The sequence below is a fragment of the Engraulis encrasicolus genome, chromosome 23 (genome assembly GCF_034702125.1).
Source record: "Engraulis encrasicolus isolate BLACKSEA-1 chromosome 23, IST_EnEncr_1.0, whole genome shotgun sequence".
In the NCBI taxonomy this organism is placed as follows: domain Eukaryota; kingdom Metazoa; phylum Chordata; class Actinopteri; order Clupeiformes; family Engraulidae; genus Engraulis; species Engraulis encrasicolus.
The window spans coordinates 19,135,041-19,147,540 of record NC_085879.1 but is presented as its reverse complement, the minus strand read 5'-3'; the positions used below and the strand labels follow the sequence as shown (position 1 = coordinate 19,147,540).

Here is a 12,500-nt window from a genome sequence, read left to right as displayed (position 1 = left end):
CTACCGTGGAATAGCAGCACGACAGAGAGAATCTTTAGACCCCGACGCGGAGCGGAGGGGTCTTGTTCTCTCTGAAGTGCTGCTATTCCACAAAGCGACCGACTCGCCGAAAGTTAACCCGCTTATTATATGGATATACTTACATGATTCACACATGCGGGGACATTTCTTTAGACCTATTTAATGTTAAGATTGTTGCTGCGCAAAACAAAACAGTGCCGTTGTGGAACACCGCTAGGCAACAGCTAGGTAGGCTAGCCAGGACAACAGGTGTTGTCTATCACAGCAGCTGATTAGAGTGACAAAAGACCGGACCCCCTGCGGAGTGATATGAAACATTCGCTTTAGCCACTGACTTGTATACAAGCAGTGGCTTTAGCAGTGAACGTCTTGTTGCCATTGACAGCGGTAGCCAGGACAACGGGTGCTGTCTATCACAGCAGCTGATTAGAGTCTTGTTGAAAAGTCGCTTTAGCAGTGAAAAGTCTTGTTGCCATTGACAGCGGTCTGTTATAGACCAACCCGTCCGTTATCGAAAAATAACAGACGTCCGAACGTTGGGGAGCCCCGTTGAAATTAATGGAGCATTCGACAGATGACGTCACAACCATATAATAAAGACAAATAATATACTGTTGGTGAGGCTTTAAACATATTGACTTATTTGCAAGACAGGAAATACCGGTAATTCCCAGGGGAGAAAAAAAAACAAAATCAGATGTCACCCTGCGATGCCTCCGCACCCCCCCAGGGGGGCTTACGCCCCACTTTGAGAAACACTGATGTAAACCAATATGCTCTCCTCTGTTCTAGGCGGGATGGCGAGAGAACCACGCTACGTTCATGAGCGAGCTGAAGAACCTGCAGGCGTCGGGGCTGACAACGATGGGCACGGCACTGCGCTCGGCCTTCGACCTGCTCAATCTCAACCGGCTCGCCTCGGGCATCGACAACTATGGACAGGTACCGCACGCAACCCCCCAATCACACTAACCAGTTAACACGTATTCTGTACTTGCTGCTAATCTGACATTCATCATTGACAGCTATTGACGGTTGCACCACTGAGTGACTCCTGAACCACCCAGTGATTAGTGCCCACAGTAGCTTTGCAGTTAGCACTGTGGATACCTCTAGGTTGGGCTGTGACCACCATGGACAGGGACAGGAACACCCAGGTGGCCACCACCGCTTCCTCTGCTCGCAGTTTACCACTCACATGCTGTTTTCAGGTCGGCCAGAGCAGGCACCGGCACTGAACATGCTAACAGTGGCTTGACATTTACTAGTTAACACATGATGCTCATTTGTTGCTTCGTTCTAATTGGTTCTTTTTTGTCAACAGCAAAAGTGCTTTGTGTAAAAGCATCCGCTAAGTATAGGCTGATGGTCATATCCTGTTATTTCCCGCAATTAGAGGAACTGATGCAACATGCTGTACATACTCTGGTAATTAGTAGCATGAGGGCACAGGGATACATGGCCAATGAGTAACTCTTTCCACGCTTTCATCATATAACCAATCTGACATATTCACGGATCTAGCATAGGGCTAAACTACAGTATGTTGTAACTGGCACCCTACACAGTGAACTGGGGCAGCCATGACTCAATGGTTACAGCGCTGGCCTTTATATCAGACTATTACGGTTTCAAATCCCATCCTTACCAGCACCTTCATCCGTGACTGTGCCCTTGAAGGCACCGTAACACCACATTGCTTCGGGGACTGTAAGTAAACAATACTCTGCACCTAAACAACAAAGAGGACATTTTGGGCATGAGCCCTTGTATCCTTCCTTCACAAGACACACACACACACACACACACACACACACACACACACACACACACACACACACACACACACACACACACACACACACACACACACACACACACACACACACACACACACACACACACACACACACACACACACACACTTTCTTACGGATTCACACCCTCCCTCTTGTCTCCTTCCCCCTGGATGTCACTGTTGTGTGTGTGTGTGTTTTTCTGTGCTATCATGCGTTGTTGGCTCTCTTACTCCCAGGCCCACACACATGATGGATTAGATAGGGGGAGGGCGGGTCAATCTAGCAGAGCAGAGCAAAGCTGAGCGGAGTGGAGTGGAGTGGAGCATTGCTCAGACGTCCTATGTAAATCCTGTTAAGTGGGGAGGTATGGTTCCCTCGCCACGCTCTAGCAGTTGTAGTTGTAGCACACACTGTGCAGACATGACAGTAATGTTATCATCACCATGCCGTCTGCTTCTAAATGACCTGCACTCCGCAACCCTTCTGGAGAGTCGGGAGGTTTATCATTTATTTCACTGTTGTTGTTGTTGTAGGCTGAAAGTTTGTCTATGCATGTGTGAGTAATAGTAGTTCCTGATGATCCTTGATCCTTGATATTATCCCCTATATGGAATTTGCAGGCTAATGCCAAAAATCCACTTAAACTGCATGTTAGTTATTAAACAAATAAAAGAAAACAATCCTTAGAAAAACACACTTTGGCAAAGCTTTTGTCTCCAGGTGGATGCAGAATAAAGATTTTACATTGTAGCATTAGAAGGCCAGCATTGCACTTCACTGTAAACACTACGTACTGGTAAGCCCGAAACCCACTGATAAAATAAGAGCTCTGTTTTGTTTATTGCATGCTCCATCGCATCAGCGCTTATTAGATTACCAGCCATGGGTACGACAGATGAATATTGTTGTTTAGCTAGAGGAAGAAAAGGTTATGGGGAACAGGGAAGCTGACAGGGGTGGGCAAAGGGGCCAATTGTCCCGGGCCTAGGGAGAGAGGGGGCCCAGAACTGGGTCCTCATAACATTGTCTGTATTGAGTTTGGGGCCCTTTCAGGTGTCTTTGTGCCGGGCCTAGCCAAAGCTGTCAGCGGCCCTTGGTAGGAATAGTATGAGGGATATATGGATGCTTAAAGCAATAACAGCATTTTGCTGTGGCTTCAGATGTCTGTCTCACACACTGCTGATTTTGTTTGCTTCACTTAAATATTCACAACAGCAGATAATAGAGGATGGTTTAGTGCACTTCAGTTCAGTTTAGTGAGAGACAACCATGGGTGTGTGTGTGCGCACATACTGTAGGAGACCATGGGGACATTTTGAATCTGCTGAATTCACCCTTGCTCACTCTCAAACACACACTCTCTCTCTCTCTCTCTCTCTCTCTCTCTCTCTCTCTCTCTCTCTCTCTCGCTCTCTTGCTCCCTCTTGGCAGATAGAGAGTGGGGCGAGAGCCGTGACCCCCATCACCACACACACACACACACACACACACACACACACACACACACAGAGTCTGGCTCAGCTAAAGCTAAGACTCTGAGTATCCCCCCCCCAAAGCTCTCCCCCACCAGCATCCTAGACACACACACACACACACACACACACACACACACACACACACACACACACACACACACACACACACACACACACACACACACACACACACACACACACACACACCATCCTCCTCGTATCGCAGTCATTCCCAGTAGCTGGCAAGCGAACGGCGAGACAAGAGGCATGAAAGAGGCTCAGTGATGGTTTGACATCATGGAATATCTTAGCTAAACCCCCTTCTATCAAGTTATCATGTAAGGAGAAACTCGATTTTTGGAGAGGAAAAGAAAAGGGAGAAAGAGGCAGCTGCTCCGTGGCCAGCCAAGCGGATCGTTCTTGGAAGAGAGAGAGCGAAGGAGGGAGAGCGGGAGGGACAGGGTGAGAAGAAGTAGAGGAGGAGGAGGAGGAGGAGTGGAGTTAAGCTGACACATGCAGACTTCCATTCTGTGTAGAATTCATATCCTTCGTCTCCTCTCTCTCTCTCTCTCTCTCTCTCTCTCTCTCTCTCTCTCTCTCTCTCTCTCTCTCTCTCTCTCTCTCTCTCTCTCTCTCTCTCTCTCTCTCTCTCTCTCTCTCTCTCTCAAAGCAGGGAGTGAGAGGAGGAGGAGGAGGAGTGGAGTTAAGCTAGCAAAACACATTCTGACACATGCAGAGTTTTATACTGTGTAGAATTCATATCCTTTGCCTCCTCTCTCATGAGTGAGTGAGTGAGTGAGTAATGCAGATAAACTGCTAGTGAAACATATTCTGACACATGCAGACTTCCATTCTGTGTAGAACTGGTATCCTGTGTCTCTCCCACTGCCAGCTGTCACTGGCATTGTGCAGTCCTCTTTCAGGACACCTTAGGGCCAAGAGGTGGTGGCCATAAAAGCAGATCATGTCTGACGGGGAAGGGTCATCAGAAGAGTCTCTTTTGTTATCGCTTGCAGTTATGCAGTGAACCATAAGGTGTGATTTATCATATTATGGTTGAAATACTTTATTAGTCCCACGAGCAAGAAAGGGACATGGGGGTTTGAACTTGAACTTTGACGTAACAAACATGGACACGCAGTGTGATTTATCATATTGTAGTTGAAATGCTTTATTAATCCCACAGGCAGGAAACAGAATTTGGGACATGGGGTTTGAATTTTAAACTGTAACTGCACACATGGACATATGGGTGGTTGACGTGACGCCTTGTTTTTTCGTAACATTGGTTAAAAACCTAAGTTCAATTTCGTAACACAAATTGAGTCCGGTGGGGTGACATGTATGTCAATGTTTGTGAATGGGCAGCTGCAAGGCCAACTACAAGGGTCTTAAAGACTGACTCCTAACCAGTCAGTACCTCAGTTATTGGAGAGTGTTGTGGAAGTTTAAGGTGACTATTAACCTTTTAATATATGGCAATGTTTCTGTCACGCAATGCTTAGGTTCATTTTATGGTGTCCTGTGGTGTGACTGCTCTTATAGAAGGAAAAAATAAGGTTTTTTATAAACGAAAACACATATTAAGATTAAACACAGTATCATTATCAAGTTAGCTTGAGGTCAGATGTGTTGATGCAGGACACATTTTCCCAAAAATGGCAAAAATAAGGCGAAATTCCACAGACCACTAAGTGCTTTATTTTTTTCAATTTTTTTCAATTTTTTTCCATCATTTTTTTCAGGAATTGGAAAAACGTTTTCTTTTTTTTGCGTTACGCCCTTAAACGTCAACCACCCGCATACAGTTAAAAGCGTGCTTAAGGCTCAGAGAGATGGTGGTCGGAAATCGGTCTTAGAGAAGGTATAGTGGCTTTGACTTATGAGAGTAGTGGGTTGTGCTCAGTCAGTGCATTGAAAATTGTTTTCTTAACTCTTTCTGCGTCTTCCTTTTCTCCCCACCTCTCTGTCTCTGTCTCTGTCTCTCTCTCTCTCTCTCTCTCTCTCTCTCTCTCTCTCTCTCTCTCTCTCTCTCTCTCTCTCTCTCTCTCTCTCTCTCTCTCTACAGGGTCGGAATCCCTTCTTCCTGGAGCCAGCGGTGATCATCACAATCACAGACGGGAATAAGCTGACGCACAGCTCAGGTGTATCTGATGAGGTGAGAGAGGTCATGACCCCTTGACCTTGACTTTAACCGTGGACATCTTTTGTCTTTATGGTTTGAATGCCAAAAGCCAAATTCCCAATGGTCTTGCTCTAAATCACTTCATACACGATGTGATGGTGTTGCTGATGAGAATACGCTTTTCTTCATTCCCGAGGAGTTGTGCTAATTTAAAGTAAACAGCTGACGGTGTTAATTACTTAATTAATGAGCCACTTAATCACCTGCTCAAAGAAACATGTTGGGCTATTGTATGCGGAAATGTAACTCCTGGTAAGACGGTTGGTGTCCCCCGTAGATCACATACACATACATCAGTGGTACAGGTGTATTATGTCATGTACCGCATTATTTAGCAATAGAGGAATTCAGGTTGTGGGGAAAGGCTCCGTGCTGTGAGGAGTTTCTGCTGAACATGCGTCCTGCTATGCCCCAAGGGACCGCATTGCTCAACTCCACTCTTCTGGCTTCTGTTTGCCCCATGGGAATGTGTTGCTCACTTCAATCTGATGTAGTGTTCACTTTGTAGGAGGAGATGAGACAAAATGCGTTAGTCGAGTATTTTTTATTTTTTTATCCCAGAACTGAAATGAGCTGATGACTGAACTAAATCAGTGTTTTTGGCATACTCGCCAAGATGAAATAACCATGCATCTTGTTGATGGAACAAAAGGAGAAGAAAGTATTTTGCATGAAACAAGAAATAAAGACTAATCTTCCTCCATTTTTTGTGTCTAAGCGGATGCCTCCAAACACATTTGCATTTACGTTACCAGAGTGGAGCGTCTCTTTGGTTATGTTGAATGAGTGTGCAGCCGCTCAATTTCCAATGAGTAGCTTAGCCAAAGATCATATAAAATGATAGAAGACATTAAGAGGAAATGAGCAATATTCTGTTTTCTCTGAGAACATTTTAGAGTTACACATTTTATTCGTTTTGCACTGAACATTACAGCAATCTCTGCAAGGGCTACAAAGTAATAATTCGTTTAAGTCAATAAAGTGCTAAAAGGAGAGTCAACAAAAAGCATTTTGTCAACCAACCTTGTGAGTTATGTGTAAAAAATTCACTCCTTGTGGCTTACACCTCTGTTCCCCCCCTTCCATTCTCACTGCACATCGCTCTCCACATTTCCCCACATACTGCTCTGCTAGTCGGTCAAGTTGACAGTTTTTGTTCTACCTCACCCTCTCCTCTCCTCTCTTCTCCTCTCCTCTCCTCTCCTCTCCTCTCCTCTCCTCTCCTCCTGTCCTGTCCTCTCCCTTCCTCTTTTCTCCTCTCCCGCTACTCCCCCTGTTCCCCCTGCGTAACTTCCATCCTCTCCCTACTCCCCAGTTAATCGTTTTAAACTAATCAATTCATTTGACACCTTCTGAGGGCTTCGTGGCTCAGTGGACTAGGCCATCGTGCCATAAATCCAGGGACCCGGGTTCGAGTCCAACCCAATGCCGTTTGCTGATCCTTCCCCATTTGTTCTCGCCCATCTCGCACAAAGTGTCTTTTTTTGCGTTTTCGGCCGAATATTTTCTGCGCCCGATTTTTTGGTGCACCTCTAAAGTTTACCCATTTCTTCCTTCTCTCTCGTGTCCAGCTGCACCTCCCTCTGAACTCGCCGTTGCCGGGCAGCGAGCTGACCAAGGAGCCGTTCCGCTGGGACCAGCGCCTCTTCGCCCTGGTGCTGCGGCTACCGGGCGCCTCCATGCCCGAGAGCGAACAGATGGGCAGCGTACCCACCGACGAGTCCGCCATCACGCAGATGTGCGAAGTTACCGGAGGTAATACATGTGCATACACACACACACACACACATGCAAGGCAATAACCACACACCTATACAGCCCCGCCTATCAGTACTGGCACTCTCAATGTTTAAGCACACAATGGGGAATATCTCCAGATAGCAAATAATAAGGTTAGCCATGATTTCACTATAGATAGTGTAGCTTGTGGTTGATACAAAGTAGAAAAATGATCAACAATATTAAAAACTGAACTATGAGGGGACATTTTTTGAAAAAGTTAAAACAGCTGTAGTCACTGGCATTGGCACCGTTTACCGCAGGTCACGGTGGAAACCTAATTTGACTCAAATGTGGTAAATCACAAATGGGAATCACCTTTGTTAAATTGCTTTTGACCAATGAATGGTGATATTTGTATTTTAAAAAGCCACCTGCTACATCTTGTTCCTCTTTCATTAAGGTGAAGACAGAGGAGCTGTCTGGGGACACGAGAAATACTACACAGCATGAAAAAAGAAAAAGACCTCCAAAACCAAAGACCTCTGAAAAAGACCTCCAAATGATAAAAGGTCATCTCAAAAGGCCGAGGCATACTAACTTAAAAATTGTGTTATGCGATTCAAAATTCTGGCAAACATGTGTAGCTTCACTACCCTGGGTACAGAATTATAATATTCTTAACCCAGGGGAATTCCTGAAAAATGTCGTCCTCTATACTCAACGGGCACATATGCATGCAAGCTTATAGTTATTCATAGTCACTTGGTCAATTATGCACACATGCCTACACCCAGCGGCGATCAGGGACAGACATACTGCACACAGGCATTCATACAGGCTAGCTGTCAGGTGTGCACACTTGTGAGCATGTACCATTTTCTACAGCAAAGCCACACATCAACACACACAGAAGCTTTCACAAGCACTCGAATACACACACACACACACAGAGACACACACACACACACACACACTCAAAGTAGGGCTGTGCAATATATCATATTAATATCGTGATATCAATATTGCTGTCGAACAATATCAAATTTCATCATATCGATTTGAAACAATATTTTTGTCATTTGTCTACTGCCAAAAGGTAGGTTATAAGCACAATGTATTGCCCTTGCAGCCCTCCACTTGAGCCATTGCGAGCTCAAAGCAGACTTGCTACCCTACATTCATGCAGAACACCACTGTGTCTTTCTCTATGACCCTCTACTCCAACTGCTGAAGGGAGTGAAGATTGTGAATTGTTTAGCACAATTCATTTGTCTTTAAATAAAATATCGTCTAAAATATTGTGATATCCATATTGACCAAAATAATCGTGATATTGATTTTTCTGATAATTGAGCAGCCCTAACTCAAAGGCACCCACACTTACTCCACCACGCACACGCACACACGCACACAGAGACACCCGCACGAGCACACTGACTACACAGACATTTGTGCCCCTGTGCCATTTCTTCCTCTACCGCATGCTTGGCAAAGTGCTTTTAAATGCAGCACGAATGTACAGCAGCGGCACATCCACAAGTGAAGGTCAGAGGAGAGAGTGGAGAGCACAGATAAACACCCAACACTAAAACAATACGCAGTACACGTACACATATACATACACACACACACACACACACACACACACACACACATATACACATTCACTTTCCCGCTCTCACACATAAATCAACACACATATCACATATACACGAACACAATGTGCCATGAACACACACACACACACAGAGAGAGATATTCTCTATCGCATGCACACACACATACACACACACTTTCTCCTCTATCTTTCTGCGACACACGCGCACACACATACACACACACACACACACACACACACACACACACACACACACACACACACACACACATACACACACACACACACACACACACACACACACACACACACAAAAGCAGGCACAATCGGTCTCCCACACAGAGAGGCCAAATGTGCATCCTCACCTGTCACTTGCTATTGATGTGGCTACCTGTGAACCGTATGGATTTCCTCCTCCCTGGTTCCTCCCTCTTCCTTCCTCTGTCCTCCACCCACCTCCACCTTTTACCCTCTCCTTCTGTCACTCTATATCTCTATCCTTCTACTCTCATCTTCCCCCCTCTGTCTTTCTGTTTATCTCTCCATCTCTGTATCTCTCTACCACCCCTTTTTCTCTCCATCTGTCTTTCTATCACTCCATTTCTGTATCCTTCTACCCTCATCCTCCTTCCACTGTCTCTCTAGCTCTCCATCCCTGTATCTCTCTACCGCACCTTTTTCTCTCCTCCATCTGTCTTTCTTTCTCTCCTTCTCTGTCTCTCTCTACCTCCTCCCTTCCTCTGTCTCCCATTTTCTCCTCCCTCGATGGCTCGTGTTGTTAGTGATTTGGGACTGTGCAGCCCTAGTCATCTTTTCTATTGCAAATGTCTGATGTCCTTCCGACTTTGCTGCTATTGTCCATGTGATCCATTTCAATTGTTCATTTTGATATTCTTTTAGTCAGTACTGTGCAGCACATAGTAGGTCCATTTTCACTGTTATTAAATGTGTTGTATCACTTGCTTACCGTCTTCCTTATCCCGTGCCTTGGCCCGTCCCATGCGGACATGCATTAATTGGAAAGGGTATACAGCACAGGTTATTAAAATGGCTTTCCTCTCTTACCTCATGTTCTGCTCTGCTGTGTGTGTCCAGGCCGGTCCTATTGTGTGCGTACCCAGCGGATGTTGAACCAGTGCCTGGAGTCCCTCGTGCAGAAGGTGCTGAGTGGGGTGGTCATCAACTTCGAGAAGACTGGGCCCGACCCCCCAGCTATAGGGGAAGGTGGGTTGTGTGTGTGTGTGTGTGTGCGTACGTGTGTGCGTGTGTGTGTGTTTGTCTTTGGCCAATTGGTCTTTAGTGCTACGCACCAATGTGCAGCTCAGAACATATAAAGTACACCACTTCACACAACGTCTCTGAGCTGGTATGGCATGTAGTATTGTGAATTTATGCATGTAAGTAGCATAAATGCATTATATGAGCTTATGCAGAGGACAGGAATGTCCACTTTGCATTTGGGGTTTGGGGTGGAGCAGCCACAGTGGCTTGTTGGTATTTATGGCCAGTCATTTTTTGATTTTATTCCTTTTTTTAATGTTCTGTTTCTCTCTCTGTCTGTGTCTGTCTCTCTGTCTCTGTCTCTCTCTCTGTCTCTCTCTCTCTCTCTCTCTCTCTCTCTCTCTCTCTCTCTCTCTCTCTCTCTCCCCGTCTCTCTCTCTTTCTCTCTCTCTCTCTCTCTCTGTGTCTCTGTCTATATCTGTCTGTATCTCTCTCTCTCGCGCTCTCTGTCTGTCTCTCGCTCTCTCGCTCTCTCTCTGTCTCTGTCTGTCTCTCGCTCTCTCTCTCTCCCTCCCTCTGCAGACGGCCTGGTTGATCCGAGTCGGTCGGTGTCGTCATTCAGTCCTCAGCCGTGGCACAGCTGTCATAAGCTGATCTACGTGCGGCCGAACCCCAAGACGGGGGTCCCTGTGGGCCACTGGCCCATCCCAGAGTCCTTCTGGCCCGACCAGAACTCTCCCACCCTGGTGAGCATCTCCTCCACATCCATACCAAAGTGAAAGTGTTCCATTCATTTTTTATACCAAAAGGCAAATAATGGTGACGAAGAAGAATGAAGCCATGCAAAACAAGTTCAGAGTAGTTTTATCTTTTTGCAAATTTGCTTGTATGTGCGTATCTTCAGTTTAATCTCTCCTAGTTGGGCATATTCTATCTACTATAATCAAGGTGTGTCTGTGTCCGTGTCCATATCTGTATGTATGTGCTTGTGTGAGTGTCTGTCTCTGTCCCGTGTACAATGCTCAAACTTGCCTCTGAGTTCAACTTTAGAAGGCATCTTACAAATGGCACGAGTGTGTGCACTGCAATCTCACGCTTTCATGTTGTCGAGACAAACAATGCTAACTAACATGCAGGATATCACAGGCCTCAATCGCCTTTTGTCTATTTGTCACTCCGAGGCACAATTTAGCCACTCCCTGACATGCAATACCACTTTTTTATTGTCCTTTTTTATGTTTTGACATCTTCATCCCACATACCAATCATATCATTGTCATGCGCTATGCTGTTTTTGTAAATTTCTTGTCAATTGCCCTGATATTATTCCACATACCAGTCATATCATTGTCTTCAATCCGTAGATACAGAATCGCCTTTTGTCAAATATGATTTAATAAATCACAAAACCCTCCCTTCAAAACCATATTAAGACTTTTCTGTTATTCTGTTATTGGATTGGAACTGAACTTGGGCAGCCCATGTTGTTTCCTGTTTCTAGTGGTGTCGAGGTCGCCTTAGCCCCATGGGACTTGGAGTTCCTCTATTTATGAATGCAGCGGACGTTACAGTTTGTCCCGCTTGCTCGCTTGCACTGAGTGGCCTTTTATTATGACACAAATGATGTCAGACACATTACAGAAAGCAAACACCAGGACTCTGCCGCTAGTAAAAATCTGCAGACGTTAGTGTGCATTGCTCGCTTGCACTCCGTAGCATTTTTATATGACACAAATTATGTCAGACATTACAGAAAGCAAACACTAACATTTTCTCGCTAGTAAAATCTACCCTAGAACGAGGGATGTGGGACAAGCAGACGTTACAGTCAGTCCTGCTGGCTTTGCTGGCACTCAGTAGGCTTTTATGATTCAAATGATATCGGACGTTTCAGAAAACAAACACTGGTGCTGTCCCGCTAATACAAATCTCCCGCCCTCTTATGAGAGACGTAGGACAAGTGGACGTCACAGTTTGTCCCACACTCGCTCGCTTGCACTGAGTAGCCTTTTATTATGACACAAATTACATTGGACATTTCCGAAAACAAACACTAGTGCTTTCCCGCTAATACAAGTCTGCCTTGCAGAGAGAGAGAGACATGGCATAAGTGAACGCTACCATTTGTTCCACTTGCTTGCTCTGTGCCAGCGTTCTATGACAAATTATGTCGGACACTTCAGAAAACAAACACTAAGCACCCTCCCACTAATGAATTCTGCCTTGCATGAGAGACGTGGGATAAATGGACGTTACGGTTGGTCCCACTGGCTAGCTGGCACTCTAGTAGCCTTTTATGACACAAATAATATCAGGCATTTCAGAAAACAAACACTAGTACTCTCCCGCCAGTAACATCGGCCTCATATCAGAGACTTGGGATAAGCAGGGGTTTCAGTTTGTCCCTCTTGCTTGTACAAGTCAACATTGACACAAATGCTATGAGGCGTTTCATACAA

General features: G+C 45.5%; 1 protein-coding gene across 1 annotated transcript in view; it reads left to right on the top strand.

The window, feature by feature from the left end:
- ints6l (integrator complex subunit 6 like) overlaps positions 1 to 12,500 on the top strand; it is a 55,316-nt gene that overhangs the window by 12,183 nt on the left and 30,633 nt on the right. Inside the window, exons 3-7 of the mRNA XM_063189809.1 lie at positions 814 to 963; positions 5,364 to 5,453; positions 7,052 to 7,235; positions 9,916 to 10,044; positions 10,624 to 10,787. Of these exons, the coding sequence (XP_063045879.1) occupies positions 814 to 963; positions 5,364 to 5,453; positions 7,052 to 7,235; positions 9,916 to 10,044; positions 10,624 to 10,787 (717 nt within the window). The remainder of the gene's footprint in view (positions 1 to 813; positions 964 to 5,363; positions 5,454 to 7,051; positions 7,236 to 9,915; positions 10,045 to 10,623; positions 10,788 to 12,500) is intronic.